Source organism: Corella eumyota, chromosome 7 (genome assembly GCF_963082875.1).
Source record: "Corella eumyota chromosome 7, kaCorEumy4.1, whole genome shotgun sequence".
In the NCBI taxonomy this organism is placed as follows: Eukaryota; Metazoa; Chordata; class Ascidiacea; order Phlebobranchia; family Corellidae; genus Corella; species Corella eumyota.
In genome coordinates this window covers 11,784,896-11,810,816 of record NC_137496.1, presented here as the reverse complement: position 1 = coordinate 11,810,816, position 25,921 = coordinate 11,784,896, and the positions used below count along the sequence as shown (strand labels likewise).

The 25,921-nt window shown below is 32.8% G+C and overlaps 1 protein-coding gene across 1 annotated transcript in view; it reads right to left on the bottom strand.

Annotated features, from left to right (window-relative positions):
- The window catches only part of LOC145760435 (polycystin-1-like), a 59,610-nt gene that overhangs the window by 13,534 nt on the left and 20,155 nt on the right, over nt 1-25,921 (bottom strand). Inside the window, exons 36-78 of the mRNA XM_082574324.1 lie at nt 25,788-25,904; nt 25,032-25,171; nt 23,626-23,737; nt 23,051-23,151; nt 22,514-22,624; nt 22,265-22,288; nt 21,053-21,284; nt 20,561-20,748; nt 20,030-20,225; nt 19,353-19,543; nt 18,739-18,882; nt 18,182-18,322; nt 17,492-17,599; nt 16,863-17,078; nt 16,046-16,138; nt 15,653-15,793; nt 15,009-15,227; nt 14,402-14,536; nt 13,862-14,059; nt 13,400-13,537; nt 12,719-12,856; nt 12,299-12,460; nt 11,870-11,994; nt 11,303-11,432; nt 10,715-10,812; nt 10,112-10,256; nt 9,674-9,823; nt 9,054-9,273; nt 8,631-8,648; nt 8,044-8,218; nt 7,521-7,623; nt 6,940-7,060; nt 6,328-6,488; nt 5,473-5,629; nt 4,990-5,113; nt 4,516-4,633; nt 4,026-4,166; nt 3,612-3,807; nt 2,895-3,065; nt 2,517-2,663; nt 1,918-2,089; nt 1,250-1,406; nt 735-899 (exon numbers count right to left, since the gene is read on the bottom strand). Of these exons, the coding sequence (XP_082430450.1) occupies nt 735-899; nt 1,250-1,406; nt 1,918-2,089; nt 2,517-2,663; nt 2,895-3,065; nt 3,612-3,807; nt 4,026-4,166; nt 4,516-4,633; nt 4,990-5,113; nt 5,473-5,629; nt 6,328-6,488; nt 6,940-7,060; nt 7,521-7,623; nt 8,044-8,218; nt 8,631-8,648; nt 9,054-9,273; nt 9,674-9,823; nt 10,112-10,256; nt 10,715-10,812; nt 11,303-11,432; nt 11,870-11,994; nt 12,299-12,460; nt 12,719-12,856; nt 13,400-13,537; nt 13,862-14,059; nt 14,402-14,536; nt 15,009-15,227; nt 15,653-15,793; nt 16,046-16,138; nt 16,863-17,078; nt 17,492-17,599; nt 18,182-18,322; nt 18,739-18,882; nt 19,353-19,543; nt 20,030-20,225; nt 20,561-20,748; nt 21,053-21,284; nt 22,265-22,288; nt 22,514-22,624; nt 23,051-23,151; nt 23,626-23,737; nt 25,032-25,171; nt 25,788-25,904 (6,239 nt within the window). The remainder of the gene's footprint in view (nt 1-734; nt 900-1,249; nt 1,407-1,917; nt 2,090-2,516; nt 2,664-2,894; nt 3,066-3,611; nt 3,808-4,025; nt 4,167-4,515; nt 4,634-4,989; nt 5,114-5,472; nt 5,630-6,327; nt 6,489-6,939; nt 7,061-7,520; nt 7,624-8,043; nt 8,219-8,630; nt 8,649-9,053; nt 9,274-9,673; nt 9,824-10,111; nt 10,257-10,714; nt 10,813-11,302; nt 11,433-11,869; nt 11,995-12,298; nt 12,461-12,718; nt 12,857-13,399; nt 13,538-13,861; nt 14,060-14,401; nt 14,537-15,008; nt 15,228-15,652; nt 15,794-16,045; nt 16,139-16,862; nt 17,079-17,491; nt 17,600-18,181; nt 18,323-18,738; nt 18,883-19,352; nt 19,544-20,029; nt 20,226-20,560; nt 20,749-21,052; nt 21,285-22,264; nt 22,289-22,513; nt 22,625-23,050; nt 23,152-23,625; nt 23,738-25,031; nt 25,172-25,787; nt 25,905-25,921) is intronic.

Genomic DNA, 25,921 nt, shown 5'->3' with positions numbered 1-25,921 from the left:
AAAAATGAATTACCTAATATAAAATATATTCTTTAATGTTATAAGAAACCAGATTGCTTTTAGTTAAACCCCTATTTAAATAGAATTACAAAAAGCGTTTAAAAAATGATATAATAAAAAGATAGACACTAACATAAACAGGTCCACCACCTAGCATGCACAAACTAAAATGAAATAATAGTTAAAAGAGAACTCAATATAAAAAAGGAGAAAAATTACTGAACCAAATATGAGAGAACAACATTAAGCATAATAACCAAAGGCATTTAAACTAAGTTACTACAAGAAAACAAAGTAAAATGGCACACAAAATATATTTAACAGTAATTTTTAATTAAACTTTTTAAGCAATACTAAGAATAAAAATTTAAATGTATATTTCAAAATATTATACATTAAATTTGAAAATCAAATTTTTTTTACATTTATTTATCCTCAATGTGGGAAGGTCGACTTAACGACATAAACATAGAGTAACATCAGTTACCCCGACCCAGTCTCGAGTTGCCTGTGGCAGTTTGGGATATTATAGATTATAATTGCTCGGTAATTATGCAGCTGATTAAGTGCTGGCTCAGCAGGAGTTTAAACCGTTTATAGCGCCTTACTCAAGGTATCTACAGCATGAGTGCAGTGGGGATCAAAGCAAAAATATATTCAAAATTTAAAACACTTTAAAATTATCAAAAAATTTCCAAAAAAGTTTAACAAGAAATAGAAAGATGAAAACCCACCCTCCTGGTCAGGTCATCCCCAATACTCTGATCCGACATCATCGACCCAAACAAACTCCTCTTGCTCCTAAACTTATCCTTGCTCCTCTCCATCAAGATCTCATCTTCTATTATAACTGTTTGAGCAGTTTGTGCTCGCTCTGGCCAAGGTTTAGTGGGAGACACCTAGTGGTAAGAAAAATTAATTTTAGTATTTAAAAAATTGTAACTAAAATTTATTTATCTACCTTTTTGGATAAGTATAGAGCTTTACATATAAACAGAAAAGGCTTAACATAAAGAGGTCCAGGGTTTGATTCCCACTGCTCTCATGCTGTACCGCCCTTGATAAACAGTATGAACTCCTGCTGAGCCAACATTTAATCAGCAGCCTGATTATCGGGCAAATATAATCAAATAATCAAAGGCAACTTAAAACTGGGTTGGGGTAACAAATGTTACTCTATGTTTAAATGGTATGACCTTTTGAGGATAAAAATACTAACAAAAAAAATTGATAAAATATTTGTACTTACATGGCATTTTGATTTTTTAAACATAAACACAACGATGATATTGATCGGGAACACCATGAGAGAAACAATTGCCCCAACTGCGATATCTCTCCATCTTATTTCACCAATATCTGTTTGATCATATTCTTCTACATCGTACCCTTGATACCACATTGCACTGTAGGATTCAATATTTTAAAGTAGATTAAAATGCAAGTTAAAATAATTTTGGGAAAAAGGTGACTTCATTGCCTAGTTACAGACCCATGTAAAACATATAAAAGCTAGGATTTTTTTATCCTTCATGTGAGAAGGTCGACTTTACGACCGAAACATAGAGTAACATCAGTTACCCCAACCCAGTCTTGAGTTGCCTTTAGGAGTTTGGGATAATATGGATTATAATTGCCTGATAATTAAGCTGCTGGTTAAGTATTGACTTAGCAGAAGTTCATAGTCGTTATAGCGCCTTACTCAAGGGCACTACAGCATAAGAGTAGTGGGGATCCAACCTAGGACCTTGATGTAGTAAAGTAATCTCACGACTACACCAAGCTACCGGTAAAATTCTTACTTAATGCTTATAAAACATAGGAAAAGAAAGCCCTTTAACCCCGTAGGGAGATATAAACATAAAAGTTATGCTAACAGCGAGATTCAAACCCACAACCACGGATACAAAATCTTACCTTAGGACCATGAACGTGTACAACAACAACGCACAACAAGTTATCCTCTGAAACCTAGTGAAGCGTGACTGGGGTGACCTCTCGATCAAAGACAACCACAAGTGGGCGTCCTCCCATCCGTAAGAGAGTTGAGTTCCGAACCTGAGAGAGAAGTCCGACATCTCTTCTTCACCTTGGAAGAAAAAAAATTTTTTTTTAAATTTAAATAATAACAGAAAAATTAAACTGAAGTCTTACATATTTTGAAATAAAAGTTTTAGGTGCACCAAGTTAATTAAACTAAAATTGATTACTAAGTCTTAAACAAAATATTTTTAGGTTTAACTAATAAATTAAACTTTAATTAATTACTAATTATGCAAAAAATAACAAACATCTACAACAAAAAATTTAAAAATTTTAAGTTTTTAACAAACTTAAATAACAACTATAAAAACAACTTTTAAGAATTTCATTTTTCTTTAAATATTTTTGGTCTTGAGTTTTAAATTAATTAAACTCAAATTAATTACCAATCAAATTAAAAATAACAAAAAATAAAAATTTCCCTCATTTTAGTTCCAACCTTTTTCCATTAAACAAAATAAATAAAATCTTACTCGCAACGGGAACAACTTTCTGCAAACAAGTTTCATCTTCTCCGTCGGGGTAAACTTGGAGCCAAGAATCCACAAGAAAATACGATTTTTCCCCAGTTTTTAAGTCCCTCACCATCACCCTACTTACATTCCACCCGGGATCTAACCCTAATGAGGGATAATATTATTTTAACAAAATTAAAATCAAAATTTTAAACTTTTATAAAAGTAACGATTAATTTAAAACCAAAATACAAAATTGTAGTGGAATGACAAATTTATAATTTTAAAACTTTCCAAAATTATTAAATATTTATACATGATTTTATAAGGAAAATATGGCATAGTTACTAAAACCAATTTTATAAATTTAAAATAAATTAATTTTAAATTAATTACCTGTGTTATCGTGCCATATCTTGATCTTGTAGATAGAGCCCACATAGTTATGAGTTGCTATCTGAAATACATCAACAGAGCCACGTTGGAAAGCTCCTTTCTTGTACAAGTGTTTAGAACCTGATCTGGATTCATATCCATATATACATATACCTACATTTGCTGTCGTACCTAAGAATTAAGTAAGTTAAGGATAATATCAGTTTCTGGATCATTAATTTATCACATCTGGCAAAAGTACCTTCTGTAATATGCTTGCCGAATTTTAGTGCTACATAAAAGTAGTTAAATTTAAACCTAAGACGTAAAGTTTAAATCAAATGTGCTACAACATGCCAGCAGTGAGAATCAAACCAAGGATCTCAAGTCCTACTCGAGGATGCTACAACATGCCAGCAGTGGAAATCAAACCTAGAACCTCAGGTCTTACTTAAGGATGCTACAACATGCCAGCAGTGGGAATCAAACCTAGAACCTCAGGTCTTACTTAAGAATGCTACAACATGTCAGCAGTGGAAATCAAACCCAGGATCTCAGGTCTTACTTAAGGATGCTACAACATGCTAGCAGTGAAAATCAAACCCAGGATCTCAAGTCTTACTTAAAGATGCTACAACATGTCAGCAGTGAAAGTCAAACCCTGAACCTTAAGTATTATCAGCTCATTAACCATTCTGTTAAGCTACCTTAAGAACTTAATTGATAAAATAAACTTACCACTTCCTAAACCCGGTGATGTTTTCACTGTTATCTCATATTTGTAAGTTCCATTCGTCCCACAAAGTGGAATCAAACTAACGCTCTCAATATCCCTCAAATCCAACCTTCGGCACCAAATTGCACCCAGGACATAAATCACAAACAAAACTGAAACGACGATTAACGCAATCGGGTTCTGTCGGAAGTCGATGTTCTGTAAAAAAATAATTTTTATTTAAGTTTTTACGGCCTGATTTTAAAAAACGTTTGATAACTCCAAGCCAGTGCCAAACTGTAAAAGTTTGTTTAATTAATGACTGTATTTATTTTCATTTAAAATATTTAAAAAATTATTAGAAAATAACTTTCCGAGCCTGAGAATCAAACCTAAGACCTCACTATCTTACATCAAAATTAAACCCAATATCTAACCTTAATATCATTGATGTCAAGGATAATGGGAGGACTGATCACGAACGATCCAAAAGAGGTAAGATGGCTCGTGTAACAAACTGAAACGGACGGGATCGTTTCAATTGAGGTTCGAAGTCCCAACTTGCTCCATTCAACATTCTAGAAATAAAAGTTCAGTATAAAATGGTGACATATTAATCAGCCACTTGGACAAAATTCCAGACTTGGAATTTTTCAACATGGAGTCCTGGGTTTGATCCCCAATGCTATCATACTGTAGCACCCCTAAGTGATGCACTTTAAACGATATAAATTCCTGCTGAGCCAGCACCTAATCAGCAGCATAATTATCAGGCAATTATAATTTATAATATCCCAAACTGCCAAGGCCAACTTGAGACTGGGTTGAAGTAACAAATGTTACTCTATGTTTAGGTTGTGAAGTTGACCTTCCCATATCAAAGATAAAAAAATATTAAAAAAAATTATATATTTAAATATATCTTACATCAGGATCGAAGAACTGGCATGAACTATAATAAACTCCCACTTTTATGTTCAAGTTGTGGAACTCAAAGTAATTGGTGACGTTAAAGTAATACTTGGGGTTGATGGTTTGAAGCTCACTGGAAGTAAAAATATATAAAATTTATAAAAAAAAAAATCAAAAAAATTTTTAGAAAAATTAAAATTAAATGTCAAATACCATAAAACTATTTGTAAACATCTTTGTATAAATATAAACTAAGTTATTTACATAAATAATACTTATCTAATTATACACTAAAAAAACAATCATACTATAATTCCATATGTTTATTTTATAAAAGTTTAGAACAAAAAAATGCCATTAATGATGCACTAGTAATTTACTACCAGCAAATTTCAATTTAATAACAAAGTATTGTAAAAATGTGTAAAAATGTCGCCCACAGGGCCTTGTACTTATTCAGTTTTAGCAAAATAATAACACATAGCTTACATAGGATCGATGTAAATCGTATAATTCAGGTGGTTTGCTTCTTCTTTTACCATATTTTCAGTTAATCGAAAATAATTTGAATATCTGTCGGCGTTTGGACTGGGGGTATAATCAAAATATACGTCTAAAAATAAAAAAAAATTATAAACTAAATTTTTGAACTTATTTTGTTGTTTTTTATTTTTAAAATGACTAAAACTAGAACACTTCCTACACTACATAATGTCCTGGGTTTGATTCCCACTGCTCTCATACTGTAGCGCCCTTAACTAAGGCGCTATAAATGGTACAAGACCTCGCTGAGCCAATACTTAATCAGCAGATTAATTATTGGACAATGTATTCAATAATATCCTAAACTGCCAAAGTCAACTCGAGACTGGGTCAAGGTAACTTATGTTACTCTATGTTTAAGTTGTAAAGTCGACTTTCCCACATTGAGGATAAAGATATATACTTTAGAGCAACAAAACTAAAGCTCACCAATATAGGGGTTAACCTCCAGTTTAGTAGAAACTGTTGACTTCTCATAGATAAGCATAATATAAACAGCCACAGAGGGGTCAGTGTTGTTGTTGGGGACACTGAAAGCTATCGACACCAAACTGTTCAGTGGTTGACTCTTAAAGTTAACTCCATCCTAAAGAATTAAATGTTTTAGTTAAATTATATAATAAATTTAATAAAAAAGTTGAATATATTTATTAACTATGCTTATGGCTGTTTAACTTTTAAATCTTAGAGTTTAATGAACAAATGCGTTCATCTTATAGGCCTTCAAAATCCATAAAAAAACTGGCATTTGTGGTGCCAGGGTAAGGTAAGTTACTGTTCTATAAATGAGCAAAAACGAAGGCCAAAAAATGGGTAATGTACCTACTAAAGTAATGGTGAACAAGTAAATAAAGCAAATATTTGTTGTGACCATATTATATGAAACAATTAAATGATAAAAATCTAAATTGGCAGCCTGTTAGAGTTGACATTATCTTAAATTACTCTATATGAAGTATAGGTCAGTGAATTGGCAAAGTAGTAGCAGAACATTTGCTACACGACATTAGGTATTGGGTTCAATTCCCACTGTTCTAATGCTGTAGCGCCCATAAGTGCTGCTATTCAAAACCGTACGAACTTCTGCTGAGCCAACACTTAATCAGCAGCTTAATTATCGGGCAATTATAATGTATAATATCCCAAACTGCCACAGGCAACTTGAGACTGGGTCGGGGTAACTAATGTTACTTTATGTTTAGGTTGTGAAGCCAACCTTTTCACATCCAGAATAAAGATATGTAAAACAAATTGTTTTCAAACAGTTAAGAACATTTAACCTACCCATGGAGAGTAATAAGAACTTGAAGTAACATCCGCGATCTCGTTCGTGATTTGGGGGTCAATAAACTGAGAATCACTTTGCACCATCACCATTTTAATCAAGTTGTCCAGAAGAGATTGTTCATTGTTCTGTATTTCTACGCCAACGTTGGCTCCAACATCTGTACATAATAACTGCAGTTACACGAAATATCAATCAATAGATGAGATTCTATATTTATATGTTTCTTATTTTTTCACATTAACTAAAAATGATAGTTTTTTTTTTATTAAAAGAGTATGCAGGCTCAAAAACAAACAGTGTGGCACTTTTTTGGTATAAATTTTTATTTTTGATTTGGAAAGAATTGGATTACCTTAACTAAGAGTAACATTCGTTACCCCAACCCAGTTTGGAAATAAGAATATAATTGCCCAGTAATTAAGCTGCTGATTAAGTGCTGGCTCACTAGGAGTTTATACCGTTTATAGCACTTAACATAAAGGAGCTAGCATGAGATCACTGGGGTTTGAACCCAAGACACCCTCATGTAGCGTAGAAAGTGTCTGACCACTACACAACGTTGCCGGTACTTTTATGTTGTAAGAACACAAACATTAAGTAAGACTTACCAGTAACTCTCACTTGAGTAGTGTTAGCGTAAGAGAACTGAAGAGTGGGAACTCGAGATGAGATATTCTCAATCCCCAGCATGTTTATACTTGAGCTTTGGAAGCCAAATGTATAAGGATTCTGTAAAGATGTTTAAATACAAATGTTATTTTAATCAAATTAGTTTTTTACATATATTTATCCTCCATGTGGGAAGGTCTAATGTGTGACCTAAACATAGAGTAACATCAGTTACTTCGACCCAGTCTCAAGTTGCCTTTGGCAGTTTGGGATATTATATAGATTATAATTGCCCGATAATTATGCTGCTGATTAAGTGCCGGCTTAGCAGGAGTTTATACCATTTATAGAACCCTACTTGAGTGCCCCATAGCATAGAAGCAGTGAGGATTAAACCCAGGACTTAATATAGTGAAGCCAAGTGTTATAACCACTACACCACCCCAAAAATAAAGTTAACTATATCAAATACACATTTACTTTATATAAATACCATGTTTTCATCTTAACTCTTTTAAATATAATTTATGTTATATCTACTTATACTTAAACAAAGAGATGGGACTGGTTTAAATTGTACCTGTTCAGCAACTGAGAAAATGTAAATAATCTCAGCTGTGTCTTCAATATTGACGAAGATCGAGGGTGGTAGCTGAATGTGGCATCCATCGTTAGAGATCGACCTTCAGAGGACAAATATTAAAGAGATTAAAGTAACATAAGATGATAGTACTCAATATCATAAACTTTAATAGGTTCTTATTTAAACAAACTTTTGTTTGTGTTGCACAGGTGAACTGTCTAAATATAAAGTAACATTTGTTACCCCAACCCAGTCTCGAGTTGCCTATGGCAGTTTGGAATATTATAGATTTTGATTGTCTGATATTTAAGCTGCTGATTAAGTGCTGGCTCAGCAGGAGTTAATACCATTTATAGTGCCTTACTTAAGGAAGCTACAGCATGAAAACAGTGGGGATTAAACCCACGACCTCATGTGTGGTGTAAGTGTTCTTACCACTACACCACGCAGCCGGTAATATAACAAGTAAAAAAAGGGCTAGTATATCTAATATTATTTTAACACTAAATTAAACAATTACCTGTTCATAGTAGCAGGTGTAGTCCGAGCTCCAAAAGATGAAAAAGAAGAAGCATTCAGGAACACCGGCTCCTCTCCTGTTACTTTGCTCTGGAGGACATTATCTGTGATCTTGTAAGCCGATACCATCAACTTCCGAACCATTTCTTCTCGATATTTCGCTGTCAGAATTTCCTCTGTGAGTAGAATATTGTGTTGGTGAAAGTTTATTTTAATATTAAAAATTGGGTTCGATTTGCAAGATTTTAAAATGGATGAATAATTAAAATAATTTCTTTAAAATATAAAAAAGTTTCTTTAATTTTCAATTTAGCAAGTTTAGGAATATTTGATATTAAAATATTTCCCAAATAATATTAAAAATAATTGGCAAAAATCGAATTAAATTTAATCAAAAAATTGATCTTTTATTTAGGTTCACAATGCAATAAAAGTTTTAAATAATTTTAATTAATTAGTTAATTATTTTAATTGTAAGAAACATAAATAATTCATTCATGTCAGTATCAAAATTGTTAATTAACAAAGTTAATTTAATTAATAACATTAATTTATGTTATTCATTTCATGCCAAAATTTTTTACCAACCAGTTTCCTCTATTTCAACTACAAAACATCAATATTTGGATGAAAATTAAATTAATTAACGACTTAGAGATTAAATTACTTTTATGACATGAAGTGATAATAAGTAGCATAGTGTAGTAGAGGTTAAAACACTTGACTTCACTACATGAGGTCCCAGGTTCAATCCCCACCGATCTCATGCTGTAGCACACTTGAGTAAGGCGCTATAAACGGCATAAACTTCTGCTGAGTCAGCACTTAGTTAGCAGCATAATTACCGGGCATTTATAATCTCTATAATATCCAAAATTGTTAAAGGCAATTCGAGACTGGGTCAAAATAACAATTGTCACTCTATGTTTAGGTCGCGCATTCGACCTTCCCACATTGAGAAACAAAATAAAAAATAATTTTTTGAGGATAAACATTAAATAATTTTCTTACCGGATGACTGCCCATCCAATGGGGCTTCCCCTGTGACATAAACATGGTAGTTAACAGACTTAACCATGTAACTGACAATATCCAATAAGTTGGTTGTAACTTGGAGGAAGGTGGTTGAAGTGGCGAGATCGACATAGTCTGGTAGTTGTTCCGACAGAGAGACAACTTTAGTCACACTGATATTCTGCAGTGTTGTGTCTTGTAATTCTGACGGAACTTTCTGTTAACAAAAGTAAATCAATTTATATATTAAATTTTAAAATTGTTTAAATTTTTTAAAGACTGGTTTTACTACATAGTGTCCTGGGTTTAATCCCCACTGCTCTCATGCTGTATTGCCCTTGAGTAAGGTGCTCTAAAAAGTATGAACTCTTGCTGAGCCAACACTTAATCAGCAGCTTAAATATTGAGCCATTATATTCTACTATATTTTAAACTGCTAAAGTCATCTTAAGACTGGGTTGGGGTAACTGATGTTACTTTATGTTTAGGTCGTGCATTCGACCTTCCTACAATGAAGATAAAAAACAATATATTTAAAAAAACATTACTTTGTTAATATCTTATTTCACATAACAAGCATATAAGATTATATTTTACTAACTAGAATACACTCTTACCAAACATTGCTTAAACACGGTTGTGATTTGTTGAATTTGGTCGATGGTGTTAGGTTCAAGAGCTGCCACTGTCTTGGTGATGTTAAATCTTATTTCCCTTCTTGTTTCAAAATCTTCTGCTGTATCATCTTCCATATTTGACTCTGATTCCTACATAGACAAAAATAAAAATAGTGATAAAGTTGATTTTGTAAAAATATTAGTTAAATTGGTTTATACTAAGAAAAAGGGTCAATTTTTTGTAATTGTTTTGTCCACATTTTAACAGTTTTAACTGCTATTGTTAAATAAATTGAACTAGTTAATATCCCGCCATAAAGTTAGTATTTTAATTGTTGTAATATGGTTGCAACTCTTAACTAATATTTACTCACAATAATTTACCCATGCACCACAAATGGCAGTTTTATTTATTTTATATTTTAAATAAGTCAATACCTGATTAAGAACAGTGATGACACCAGCAGCAAAGTCGTTGATAACTTGTGGATTATTTGCTTTTTCCAACTTTACAAAATCTCCGGTTGTTCTATTTTGTAGCCATTCTAATGTGTGGGTCTCTCTTAACTTTACACTAACTGTCCTGTTTTAACATAAGAAATGCTAGTTTAATTTTTTATATGTTTATTTATCCTCGATGTGGGAAGTTTGACTTCACAACCTAAACATAGAGTAACATTTGTTACTTCGACCAAGTCTCAAGTTGACTTTGGTAGTTTGAGATATTGCATAGATTATAATTGCCCGATAATTAAGCTGCTTATCGAGTCCTGGCTCAGCAGGAGTTTATACTTAAGGGCACTACAGCATATGACCAGTAGGAATCAAACCCAAAACCTCATATAGTAAAGCCAAGCGTTCTTACTACTACAACAAACTGCTTTATATGCAAAGTATTATAAGTTAAAATTAACAAAATTTAGACAACAAATTATAAATTTAGTTAAACTTGACTTATTAAGATACCAAATAAGATTACTATCATAAAATGACACTGACTTTTATTTTAAATAGTTTTAAAATTTGAATCAAAATACTTACTGATTAAGAGCCACCGTGAACGTTCCAAACTCGTCCTCTACTAATATTTGAACCAAGATGTCGTAATTATTTGATTCAAATCCAAGTGGTAGGTACGCCTAAAAACAAAAATTACATTTATTCCAATTAACCAAAATATAGTTAATAAAACACCTTAAGCAATGTTAAAGGTATAGACTGCTAATTAAAATTAAACGGTGTTGATATAATCAATATGGTGAAAGAACAAAATTAACTAAATTATCTTTCTCATTATGAAAAGGGGTACAAAAAAGAAAAAAAACATTATAAAAAAAATATAAACCCAAATAAAACAGATTGTTTATAATTAAACCTTATTAAAATAGAATTATAAACAACATGCATTAAACAAACAAAACAATAATAAGACATACAGTTACATAAACAGGTCTACCACCTAGCAAGCACTAATTAAAATGAAATAATAGTTAAACAAAAAAGAGAGAATAAAAAAAGCAAAAATCACTGAACCAAATAAGAGAGAACTACATTTAATATAATTAAACAAATGTCTTAAACTTAAGTCAACTTAAAAACAAACAATTAAAAAATAAAACACTCTGTTACCTCATAAGAAGAAATTGTTCCAAAATAAATAACAAATTCATCAACTTTAAAATCCCCGTCGTATCGGATCGCTAATATTGTGTAAACTAACGGTGAGATATCCTCATCTTTCCAACCATGACACTCAAATCTAAACAAGAAATGTTTCAAGTATTTGTTAACTTGATTAAAAAATGAAGTTTTTTAATTTACAGATGGTATCATGGGTTTTAATCTTACTAATATTATGTCATGATATCTTATTTTTTTATATATTTATTTATCTTTTTTTGTGGGAAGGCCAACTTCACGACCTAAACAAAGAGTAACATCAGTTACCCCGACCCAGTCTCAAGTTAACTTTGCCAGTTTGGATTATTATAGATTAAAATTACCCAATAATTAAGCTGCTGATTTAAAATGCGCTATAAACATAAGAACATCTGCTGAGCCAACACTTAATCAGCAGTTTAATTATCGGACAATTATAATTTATATAATATTCCAAACTGCTGAAGTCAACTTGAGACTGGGTCAAGGTAACTGATGTTACTCTATGTTTAGGTGATAATAATATCTCCTACCAACCTGACTAATGTCTCCAACACATAAACTTGTTCCCCATCGTAGCCTATCGAACAATTTCCATTCACAGGAGGTTTATTGGAATACAAAACCAACTTGGAGAAACCTGTTTGATTATTCACCTGAATCTGTGAACAAAAATATTAAATTAAGTAAAAAAGTTTCAAATAACAAACTCAAAATTTTTGTGAAACCAATCTGTAAATGCAAGAAATACACTTGTGTTTATGAGTACTTAAAAAACGTCTGATCTTCTGCTGAGCCAGCAATTACACTTACTCAGCAGTCTAACTATCATGCATTTATAATCTATAATTTCCCAAACTGCCACAGGCAATTTAAGACCGGGTTGAGGTAACTGATGTTACTCTATGTTTGGGTCGCGCATTCGACCTTTTCCATCAAGGATAAATAAATTTAAAAAAAACTTACCGTCAGTTTAAACTCATATTCATAAAAATCCAACACATAACCATCCCTCAATACTAGGTACTTGATGTTGTTGTTTGTGGTTGTTGTTTCCTTGTTTAGGAGGAATGGAAGAGCAGGACCCGAACTTGAGTTCTTGCGAGTTGCCTCCCAGAAATATGAAACCTTGAACAAGGTTAAACAGAAGTCTTAGCAAAATCCAATGTTAAATAAATGTGTTTTCAATTTAAATTTTGATTAAATCTCTATGTGAGAAGGTTGAATTTAAAGTCTAAATACTTATCATTTAACAACTAAGGTTCTAACTTAGCCTCAAGTTAAATAATAAATAACCTAAAATACATTTCAATTTACAACTATCTAAAAATCAAGAAAAAGTTTAACCATTCTTACATTTAACACTTTTATTAAACAATAACAAACCTTGTCAATAAGTTTACAAGAAGTGCAAGCTCCAACTAAACTTAAACGATGAGATGAACTGATTTGTAAGGTAGCTTGGTGGCGACACGAATAACATGAAACTGTCACAGTGGGGATCTGGTCGGCTACAATTATAACCTGAAAAATAAAGAACATTAAAAATATATAAATGCAGGATTTACAGACCTAACTGCAGTTCACATGGGTTGTGGTGAAATATTACGACTTAAGTTGCTTTGAAAATTAGCAAAATGATGTAAAATTTTTAGAAATTGAGAAGTTATAAACAACTAATGTGTAAAGAAATTGGCATAAACAATTTAGGAATTTAAGGTTGCCAGTTAATAATTGGAAATTAAATTGCCGATTGATCCGTAAGATTCTCTGTTAAAATACTAAAAACTACATCAACGGGCAATCCTACTTGCAACTGTTTAACATTGGTTACCCTGACTCAGTCTTGAGTTGCTTAGGCAGTTTGGGATATTTAAAATTATAATTGCACCATAATTAAGCGTTACAGCATGAGAGCAGTGGGGATAATGTTACAGCATGAGAGCAGTGGGGATCGAACCCACAAAATTATATACCGTAGCAAGTGTTTACTACAACATGCTGCATATTTATTTAATTTAAAAACGTAAAATTAGAAAAATTATTGGTAAAGTTATTTTAACTTACAATCTGCCAAGCTGACACATTCATCTTTCCTTCTTTCCTTGCAGTAACAGTGAAGTTGTATTCTCTATCTACTATCAGTGTGTTGGCCTGAATCACTATTTCCTCTTGAGAACTTGAATCAAAACAATTGTCATCAACCTAAATAAAATATAAGCTCATGTTAGTGAATTTTATTTATTTTTGTATAAATCCTTAATTCTTGATGTGGGAAAGGTCGACTTTACAACCTAAACATAAAGTAACATCAGTTACCCCGACTCAGTCTCGAGTTGACTTCAGCTGTTTGGAATATTATAGATTATAATTGCTATATTGAGCTTAATTATCAGGCAATTATAATCTCTATAATATCCCAAACTGCTGAAGTCAACTCGAGATTGGGTCTGCACTATAAAAATATCATAAAATTAGTAATTAAAATCATAAAATTAAGTGCCTACCAAACAGACTTAAAGTACTTACCCTGGGTTCAAATCCGTAATCTTCATTATTCTCCAATCGTGGTCGGGAGGTGCAAGTCCAACTATAATTAAGAGGAGTCTGATCTCCAGCGAGATCTGGATCAAACGAAGTGCTTGCATCCAGGACTACTTTCTCAGAATGGGACACAAATCTGTAAGTTCCTCCGTTAATCACAACAGCCAAGGGAGTGGAAATAATCTGGTAAAAAAATTTGATTTTTATATTTTTTAAATTTATCCTCGATGTGGAAAGGTCAACTTTACGACCTAAACATAGAGTAACATCAGTAACTCCAACCAAGTCTCAAGTTGACTTTGTCAGTTTGGGATATTATATAGATTATAATTGCCCAGTAATTAAGCTGCTGATCAAGTGCTGGCTCAGCAGGAGTTCATACCGTTTATAGCACCTTACTTAAGGGTGCTACAGCATGTAAGCAGTGGGAATCAAACCAAAGACCTTTACAGCAGTATAAAGTACCATTCATTACACTAATAGTAAACTTATTTAATGATAATTACTGTTTCCAACAATGCCCACCTCAATAATGGAGTAAATGCTGTCAAACAAAGGAGTATCAATATAAGAAGCAGTCACACGAACGCAATATTTTGAAACATCCAAGGTAAGAGGAGCCAGGTTAAGTTGGTTGTAGAAAGTAAGCACTGGAATCAACTGAAATAAAAGATTTAAAAAATGTCGTTTAACAGCTATAGCAAATGATAATGTGCATAACTACTGAAAACAAATTAATTTTGCTATCGTAGCTTATTACTTTAATATTTTTTTGAAATGTCCAACCTTTTTATATTTATTTATTCTTGATATAAAAAGGTCGACTTTATGACCTAAACATAGAGTAGTATCAGTTACCCCGACCCAGTCTCGAGTTGCCTGTGGCAGTTTGGGATATTATAGATTATAATTGCCCAATAATTATGCTGCTGATTAAATGCTGGCTCAGCAGAAGTTCATACTGTTTATAATGCCTCACTTAAGGTCGCTACAGCATGTGATCAGTGGGGATCAAACCAATGACTACATGTAGTAAAGCCAAGTGTTCTAACCACTACACCACACTGCTGGTCCCAACTTAGAAAAAAAATTAAAAAATCAACTCAAAAAAAAATAAAAACTTTATACTAACCACTTTATTGTCTTCATTAATAACATTACAATCATCTTGTTTGAAAATAGCCCATTGATACCTCACAGTATAAGCCGTGCAATCGAACAAATTAATCTTCGTCTCCAAGTACAAACTACGGGAGCGGTAGTACTGGGATTGAAGCCCGCTGCCGACAAATGAAAGTTTGGGGGCATTACATTCAAGCTTCTTGATTGTAACGTTAACAGTATTGTTTGTCTGGAAAGTAAAAAATAGTTAAACAATAATTCTTTACTGAGCTGGTATTAATGGCATCATACTCAAGTGCACTACAGCATGCAAGCAGTTGGGATCAAACCCATGACCTTATGTAGCAAAGCATAGATACTTAAATACAGGCAGCATGAATGATGACTTTACTACATAAGGTCCTGAGTTCGATTTCCACTGCTCTAATTCTGTAGTGCCCTTGAGTTACGCACTATAAACGGTGAGCCGGCACTTAATCAGTAGCGTAATTATCAACCAATTATAATCTATAATATCCCAAACTGGCACAGTCAACTTGAGACTGAGTTGGGGTAACAAATGTTACTCTATGTTTAGGTTGTGAAGTCGTCCTTTCCGCATCGAAGATGAGTGAGTGTAAAAAAATAAACAAATATAAGTTTAATAAGACTCACCAGAGCTGCCCTGTTATGACCACTAACAGTTATAGTGTAAGTTCCATCTTGTGTATAAGCATGTGAGAAAGTTAAATCTGTGCTATTGTAGATGATTAAAGACCCGTCAGCAAAGTCAACATCATATAATACATTGGTACCCTGGAAAACAATCAGAAGTTGAATATTAATTTTAAAGTCAATTAAAGTCAATTTTAAACATTGGGAATATGGTGCACTGGTTATATTTGTTTTTTCTAAGGTCCTAAGTTCAATTCCAGCTGCAGGTATTCAAGTAAATACAAAAATAAATTAACACTATTATTTTAAACAAAAAAGCAAATAAAATAAATTTAACAAATTGTTAAAATATGTTGCTAAACCATTTATTTAAATAAATGTCATCTAACTTACAGTTATTGGCATGACGTCGATGGTCACTGTGTCGTTCAAATATAATTCATCCTTTGTTACAAGTTCAACTTGAAATCTTGGGGTTCTTAACACCTGGGAGTTAAGTTTATTTGTTAGTATAGAAAATTATATAATAATTATTCTTAATAAACCTGTTAACAAGGGCCTTGAAACATGTTACAAACTGTATTAAAAATAAGATTTTGTAACTAAGAAGAATGCTAATCGTTTTTGAAATCTTTTTTTTTTGAGTATATATTTTTATCTTCGATGTGGGAAAGTCAAATGCGCGACTTAAACATAGAGTAACATCAGTTACCCCGACCCAGTCTCAAGTTGACTGTGGCAGTTTGGGATATTATAGATTATAATTGCCCGACAATAATGCTGCTGATTAAGTGCTGGCTCAGCAGGAGTTTATACCGTTTATAGCACCTTACTCAAAGGCGCTACAGCATGAGGCCAGTGAGGGATTGAACTCATGACCTCATGTGTGCTGTAGCAAGTGTTCTTACAACTACACCACGCTGCCGGATTTATTTCATATATGATTTAGAAAAGCCAATTAAAAACTGTTTAGAGATAAAAATTTAGTCGTTAGGAAAGATCACAAGACTTTGACTTTTTAATTTGCAAACATGTTCATAAAACAACCTCTTTATTACATTTTGCTTAAAAATGCCAACAAACATCAAAGTACTGATGGTATACTGGCAACTCTCAATCTAAAAACACTGAAATAACCTAGCAAGTGAACCCTAAATGCAGTTCTAAAAATGCATATCTGAAAAAAACTTAATATAAGTAAACCACTTACAGTAAATTGAATGGTTTCAGAAGTTTTATTGACAAAGTTATTTGCTGTCACTTCAAGAGTATGTGAGCCAGTATCACTAAATGTTTCAGTTAACATGGAGATATTTGAGTGCATTATTGTGGTTGAATCTGGGAGTGTGATCAGCCAATCAAAAGTAACTTCGGTGCCCTCTAGGATTGAAGCGCTGACCACGTATTTCTTATTAGCGAGAATGTACTAAAGGAAAAATGTTTATTAAATACCATTAACAGTTTTATGATGGCGTAAACATAGAGTAACATTTGTTACCCTGACACAGTCACAAGTTGACTTTGGTAGATTGAAATATTATTGATTATAATTGCCCGATAATTATGCTCCTGATTGGTTTTGGTTTACCAGAAGTTTATACTGTTCATAATGCCTTACTTAAAAGTGGTACAACATAGAAGCAGTGGGGATCAAACCCTGAACCTTATGTTATAGAGTCAAATGTCAATAAACCTCACTAATAACATATTTAATTATAAAATAAGCAATTTTAATTCTATAAGTTAAAAATTAAACAACACCCATCTAAAGCAACTGTATAAAGAAATTAATTAACACAACTTTATTAAAAAGGTTAATTCCAAATAATTTAAAACTACCTGATCGTCGTGCAACCCGTTGATTTGCAAACCTTTGATTGGATCCCGTACAACAATTAACTCAGTTGCGTTGATCAACGTAGCGTTGTTGAAAGACTCCACCACAATCTGAACAATCGACAAGTGAATTATTACTTGCATTGTAAAGGTAAGAAATATAATATACTTTATATTGTAAGTATCTTATACATAACCAAATAATTTTTATTAAATCTTTAAGTAAAGCATTAACATTGCCAAGTTCCTCTAAAAGTATAACTGACCCAGTAGTTAATATAAAGTAATAATGTAGGGTCAATAGTATATCAGACAGCTAAAAACAACATAAGGAAAGAGTTGTTATAACAAAAAGTAACCCTCTATATAGTTAGCCAGTTGTTTTTTTGTATTTAACTATCCTTGATAAAAAAAGCTGACTTCAAGACCCAAACATAGAGTAACTTAAGTTACTTCGACCCAGTCTCGAGTTGACTTTGGCAGTTTAAGATACTATTGATTATAATTTCCCGATAATTATCCTGCTGATTGGTTTTATGCCTAACAGGAATTTCTACCATTTATAGCATCTTACTTAAAGGTGCTACAGTATTAAAGCAGTGGGGATCGAACCCAAGATCTCCTGAAGGCAAGTGTTGTAGCCACTACATCAAACCTCCATTGTAAAAAATCCTAATATATTTTACTACCTACCATAAACCTTCCATCAGTTTTATATTCATGGACTGCAAGAGCTTGGGTTGAGTTAATAATATTTCCACCTGTGGTTGGGCTGTTATCTCCAAAATCAAACAAATAAGAAACATCTATTCCACTTAAGATGTTGGCTATTGCCTAAATTACAAAAATTTATTAAAAATCATGTAGCCTTAATCTGATGTTAGTCTTTTTAAACTAACAGCTTTTAGCAAAAACTTTAATCATCAGTTACTCCGACCCAGTCTTGAGTTGATTTTAGTAGTTTGAGATATTATAGATTATAATTGCCCGCCAATTAAGCTGCCGATTAAGTGCTTGCTCAGCAGAAGTTTATACCGTTTATAGCGCCTTACTAAAGGGCGCTACAGCATTAGAGCAATGGAAATTAAACCCACAACCTCATGTGGTGTAGCATGTGTTCTTACTACTACATCATGCTGTCAGTTTCTTATTAAGATCTTATAATTAAGATAAAAAATGTATATTTTATCACATAAATATAGAATAAATACTATTTACAAATGGTCAGTTTAAACAAAAATTCAACTTACAGTAATGGAAGAATTTGTAGTAATAAGAAGTTTGCTGACCGATAAAGTGAGTCCAATGACCGGTTCAATCACAATAACTGTTTGATTCAATTCCTCTACACTTACATTATTCTGTGCCTTTATGTTAAGTCTGTAGGTAGCAGGCTAAAATTCAAAAAATTAGGATTAAAATTTAACACAATTAATAAAAGATTTCTTTTAAAAATTACAGCACTTTTATTCCAAAAAAATTATGTGCAAATATTACTTTAAAATCTTTTTAAAAAACAGCATTAAATTCAGCGAATGGTAGTAGTCAGAACACATGGATTCACTACATGAGGTCCTAGGTTCGATTTCCACTGCTCTCATGCTGTAGCACCTTTGCCTTAGGTACTATAAATAGTATAAACTCCTACTGAGCCAGCACTTAATCAACAACTTAATTATCAGGCAACTATAATCAATAATATCCCAAACTGCTAAAGTTAACTCGACACTGGGTCGGGGTAACAGTTGTTACACTATGTTTAGGTTGTGCATTCAACCTTTCCTCATCAACAATAAATAAATTTGTTTAAAACAATAAAATCTTGTTATACTAAATTAAAATTAACAACATCAATAACACATACCATGCTGAAATTCCAGTAGATCAAGTTAGAACTGATTATTCTTTTCCCCGATACAAAACCATTGTCGTCGTTGAAGTATTGCCAGGTGTATAGTACATTGCTCCCATTTAAAACTGTGGCTTCAAACTTGGCATTCAGTTGGTGCCCAACATAAAAAGGTTTAATTGCATCAATGTGTCGGACTTTCAAACCTGTAAAGCAAGATTAAGAAAAAGGGGTTAAATTTAACTCCAGCAGGAATGGGTTTAATCTAAATAGGGGTTAATTTTACCCTAGCCTCAAAGAAGATCCCCTTTACTCTAGATTTGAAAAGGGTTTAATTACACCCCAGACTTATAAAAAGGTTTAATCTTAACCTTGTCATAAAAAAGGGTCCAATTTTACAGCAGCTAAATAAAGGTTAAAGTTGACCCTCAAAAAGAATTCAAAATTACCCAAGCCTTTTACAAGTTGTAATTTTACTCCTACCCCTTAAAAATATTTAATTTTACCCCAATCAGTTTTAAGTTAAAAATATTTTTAACCTTAGAATATAACCTTGATAATTAAGTTTCACAATTTTCTTTTAATCCTATTGCCTTTATCGAACTATGGCATGGAAGCAGTCAGGATCAAACCCCAAACCTACTGTTGTGACCTCCGATGCTTTTTATAAAATAAAATAAATAAAATCTTACCCTTGATTGTATCTTGAACATAGAGCAGGTAATTTTGAATAACTCTGCCCAGTTTATTGGTAAGTTCAACTTGAATCTGATAATACCCAGGTTCGGGGTAAACATGGGTGAAATGTGGGGTCATAAGGTCATCTATGATGTCACTGTTGATGTCAGGTTTCCATAGGTACTCAACATTGGTTCCTTGTGAATGGACCTTCAAAAAAAAATTATTTTAAAGTTCTGTATAAGAAAATGAAAGCCCTGTTTGTGATGACGTAGAAAGTACTAGCTTGTTTACATTCACTACACTTCTTGGTACTCTCTACGTCACACAAAAAAATATGGTAACCTGGTTTTTTATGTTAATCATTTTCCAGTATTTTTGAAAAATTTAATTGTAAGTACCACAGACATTTTTTAAAGGTTCTAAAGGCATTTTGTAATTCAGTGTCAACATACTACTTCTATATACATCACTTACAAAATTGCAAAACTCTGTAATGTAACACTTTAAAAAAAATGATAAAATTTTTTGTTTTTTTTACTTACAGTTAGAACAGCTGCTTCCCCAGTTATAATAGCATGTGGAAGCCCAGTTTTAGTGAAGCTGATATTTCCAATTCTTTCAATTAAATTTAAATTCGTGGTCCGAATAAAGTTTGAGATTGTGTTTGAAACATTGGCTTCGATCAGGTATGTTCCAATCATTGTGAAAATATGAACCAATGTTGTTTCGTCTGTGATTAAAAAAGTAAATTTAAAAGGTGAATTTTAGTTGTTGTTGTTTAAAAAAATTAAGTTTTAATAAGAGGTCCTCGGTTTGATCCCCATTGCCTCCATACTGTAGTCCTCCATAAACTCCTGCTAAGCCAACATCTAACTTAATCAGTTATTTATCGGCAATTATAATCTATAATATGTAAACTGCTAAAGGCAACCCAAGACTGGGTCGGGGTAACTAATGTTACTCTATGTTTAGGTTGCACAATTGGCCTTTCCACATTGAGGATAAATAAATAAAAAAATTAACTTTAAACGAACTTTTAGTAGCCACAGTGTTTCTGTTCATCTTTACAATCCACTCGACCGAGATAAACTCAGTGTTTCCAAAGGTATTGTCACTTAAAGGTGAACCATCGTGAAGGAGGATAAACAAAGAGACGTTCTCGTTAATTGGAGCGTAATCGTCTGGGACTATTTGGTTGGAACCAATCTCGAGATTTGTTAAAAGTTCAGCGACCACAATTGTCTCGGTGTAGTTTACAGAGCTTGCCTGTTTGAGGATAAATTTAAATAATTTAAAAAAAAAATTTAGAAAAAAAAAAAAATTTTGAAAAAAAAAAAAAAAATTGACACAAATCATTAAAAACATTTTTTAACAAGATAACAACCCTAACAAAAACGCTTCTTGAAAAAGTTTTTTTACAGAAACATCACTTTATATTTTTTCACATTTTTACAATCCTTTTTTGCCTAATTAATTAAAAAATACAATTAAAACAAAAAATAAAACACCAATCAAAAACTACTACTGATTAACTTATTATAAACTAACAATCACTAACAAGATCAAATGTACAATACTTCAACCTTATCATGCCAATTTATCAACATGCAAAAATCACTGATATCTTAAATCACAAAATCAATAAAGATCTACTACTACTAATCATTTTTATTTATTATCTTAGACTTTAGGTTTTCCACACCAGAGGTTTCAGGTTCAATTATCAAGGCTTTCGCCTAGCTAATTTGGTATCAGTCAAATATAATCAATAATATTCCGAAACGTAAAAGTCAATTTTTTTTATGTTTATTTATCCTCCATGAGGAAAGGTCGACTTCATGACCTAAACATAGAGTAACATCAGTTACCCCGACCCAGTCTCGGGTTGCCTGTGGCAATTTGAGATATTATTGATTATAATTGCCCGATAATTATGCTGCTGATTAAGTGTTGGCTCAGCAGGAGTTTATACTGTTTATAGCGCTTTACTAAAGGCTGATACAGCATGAGAGCAGTGGGGATTGAACCCACGACCTTATGTAGTGAGGCCAAATGTTTTGACACGCTGATTTACTAAAAACTGGGTCAAGGTCAACGAATGCTACTCTATGTTTAGGTCGTAAAATCGACATTCCCACATCGAGGATAAATTTTAAAATATTTAAAACTAATTTTATGCCCGCTAAAACAAATTAAAAATAAACAAATTTTTCATCTAACTACTTTCTACCGTGCATTAAACTTACTCCAAATAAACTGATATTTGTTGTCTAAATTCAAGTTAAATATTGTTTTGAATCAAAACAACGTGAAAGTTACAAAAGTTAGTTTAAAATGTAACAAATGTTGTTAACTTAAAGCTGTTACAAAAACAAATTTAAAATAATAATAAAACAAAATTTTAGTAAAACTGTCAAAAAATATTAACTTTAAAAAATAAAACAAACAGTGCACATTTAATTTGAAATAATGAAGTTATTATGATGTCATTTTACCTGATTCTCTACTTTCATAACAATAGAATAATTCCCAGGGGTAGAAAAAAGAGAAGAGAATAATTTATCGGGTCCCCGCTTGTCCCACATTTCATTGGAGCTTGGATAAACCTAAAAGTTTATATCAAATAAGAAAAATAAAACTAAATTGAAGGTGGGGTTAAGAACTTGTATTTCAACATGGTGTAGTTTCAGGTACAAAGCACTGTAGGCCGCATAATAAACTTTTTTGAATTTTCGATGTAAAAACGTCGACTTCACAACCTAAACATGATGTAATAACACCAACTACCCGACCTAGACTTGAGTTGCCTGTGGCAGTTTGTGATATTATAGATTATAATTGCCCAATAATTAATCTGCTGATTAGATGCTGGCTTAGCAGCAGTTCAAAGTGTTTATGGTGCCTTTAAGAACACTACAGCATAAGAGCAGTGGGGATCAAACCCTAGATCTCATGTAGTGTAGCAAGTGTTCTGACCACTACACCACACTGCTTTTTCCTTATGTTGTATTTAAGTTTCAAATACCACGAACCTTCCAATAGAACGTGTATGAAGTTCCAAGCGGAGCAGAAGCTTGAATATTGACGGTTGTTCCAACTTCAACAATAGGGGGTGGTGGATCGAGGGTTATACCTAAAAAAAAGTTTTACAAAAATTTTTAAGATTAAATGCAATATAAACAAAAGAATTTTATTGTATATATCTTTATCCTTGATGTAAGAAAGTCGAATGCGCGATCTAAACATTGGGTAATGTCAGTTACCCCGACCCAGTCTCGAGTTGCCTGTGGACTCATGTGTGGTGTAGCAGGTGTGTTTCTTACTACCACACCACGCTGCCGGCTTGGTGGACAATATATATATCCTATTTATAGGCAAAAAAACTAGACTGTTGCGGTGCATGGGTAAATTGTTGCATGCAAATATTAGTTAAAAGTTGCAACCATATTACAACAAATAAAATGCCAACCATATTGTGGGCTTTGACTAGTTAATTATAAAAGTCATGATAATTAAACTGCTGATAAATTATCACCACCTATTATTTGCAACACAATGCAATCAACTAAACTAAGTTTAAGACTAATATGAGAATACTATTTTGTACCTGAAACAGCTGAAGAAACATCTATTTTGGTATTTACACTCGCACTACTAATTGCATTTGAGATATTCACTTTCAGAATGTAAGTATCTCTGTTGTTGTAAGTGTGGCTTACCTAGAAAAATTTTAAATTGTTTAATTTTTATTTTTATTGTTTATTTATCCTTAATGTGGTGAAAAGTTGACTTCACGACCTAAACATAGAGTAAAATTAGTTACCCTGACCTAGTCTCGAGTTGCCTGTAGCAGTTTGGGATATTATTGACTATAATTGCCCGATAATCAAGCTGCTGGTTAAGTATTCGTATAACAGAATTTTATACCGTTTATAGCACTTTACTAAAAGATGCTACAGCAAGGATGCAGTAAGGATTAAAACTAAGACATAATGTAAGAGATCAGGGGTTTTAACTCCTGCACAACATGTATCCGTAAATGCCAAGCTTCGAGAACAAATGGTGTGGCACTGAAGGGTTGAACCTTTTGGTTTGTAGGTATGGGTGTGCGGTTTGAAACGTGGCTAAACTATCCAGGAAGATGAGCTTAAGGGCAAATAGTGTGGGGCATTAGTGTGGCTCAAATGCAAACCCATTTAGGTCATAGGTCGCTGTCATGATCAGTATACTACTCCAACAATAATGCGTCAGTCTTATTATTTTAGACAAGTGATATCAATCACTGGTGGGATGGCCCCACTCAAAATTCAATTTTGTCCTTACACCATGTATGAAGTTATCATGCCATTTGTGGTGCCTAATACTTTTATAGAACTTTTAAAAATCGGTTGGGAAACTTGACAAAAATAAAGCAATCGCCCACTTAAACTGACTTAGTTTCAAAAAAGTGCTAAAGTTAAGACCAGCAAACCAGACTTAAGTATAAATAGACCAAACAGGTAATAACAAGCAGTGATGGGCTATCCCCACAGGAACTCCAATTTTTTCCTTAAACCTTAATGGTAAGTATCATGCCATTTGTGGTGCCCAATACTTTTAAAGAACCAGTTAAAAATTAATCAAGACACTTGTAATCAACTGCTTAAACATGACTTAGTTTTAAAGAAATGCATAAAAGTTAAAACAAAGAAAAGCCAAACTCATATTAATAAATCAGACAAGTTAAAATAATTAGTGGTGGGCTGCCCCCACATAAACTACAATTTTTTTCCTTAAACCTTAATGGTAAATATCATGCCATTTGTGGTGCCCAATAATTTTAAAGAACCAGTTTAAAATTGATTAAGGAACCTAACGAAAAATAACTAGCCCTAGGTGAGTCTAAGTCAAGGATAAAACCTTCCTAATTCAAACATTAAAAAAGCAGTTAAAAAATCAAAAAAAATTAACATCTTTATCTGGAACCAAACAATATTTCAGTGTTTCCAAATAATTAGGTTAAACAGAACTCACAGGGTTTCCAGTTTCCATCGTCCCATCCCTGAAATTCCAGTGGACAGTAGCATCAGTACCAGTATACCGAGCAGTATACTCAATCAACCTGTTTACTGGGACCGAAGTCTCATATCCTGAATTAGTGGTCACGCTGATGTCTAAAACATTAATTAAAACTTTATTTATTCCGAAATTTTGAGGATTTCGGTTACGATTAATCTGACAATTGTTTTTTTTTAGCATCTAGCATAGATGAAAATTTAATGTAACATCAGTTACGCCAACCCAGTCTCGAGTTGCCTGTGGCAGTTTGGGATATTATAGATTATAATTGCTCGATAATTATGCTGCTGACTAAGTACTGGCTCAGCAGGAGTTCAAACCGTTTATAGCTCCTTACTCAAGGGCGCTACAGCATGAGCTCAGTGGGGATTGAACCCATGACCTCATGTGTGGTGTAGCAAGTGTTCTTACCACTACACCACGCTGCCGGTATTTATTTATCCCCGATATAAGAAGGTCGACTTCATGACCTAAACATAGAGTAACATTAGTTACTCCAACCCAGTCTCGAGTTGCCTGTGGCAGTTTGGGATATTATAGATTATAATTGCCCGATAATTAAGCTGCTGATTAAGTGCTGGCTCAGCAGGAGTTCATACCGTTTATAGCACAAGACTTTAGGGCGCTACAGTATGGAAGCAGTAGGGATTGAACCCAGTACTTTATGTAGTTAAGTTAGGTGTTGTACTACTAAAACATAGAAGCACTTACCAGCTACAGCATCTTGTACAACAGCCATACAACTGACATTCTGGGTACTGACCAAATTCCTAGCATGTAGAAGGACTGTATAGTTGCCTGGGCTGGTGTAAGTATGAGAAATTAAATCTGCAAAAAAACAAAAA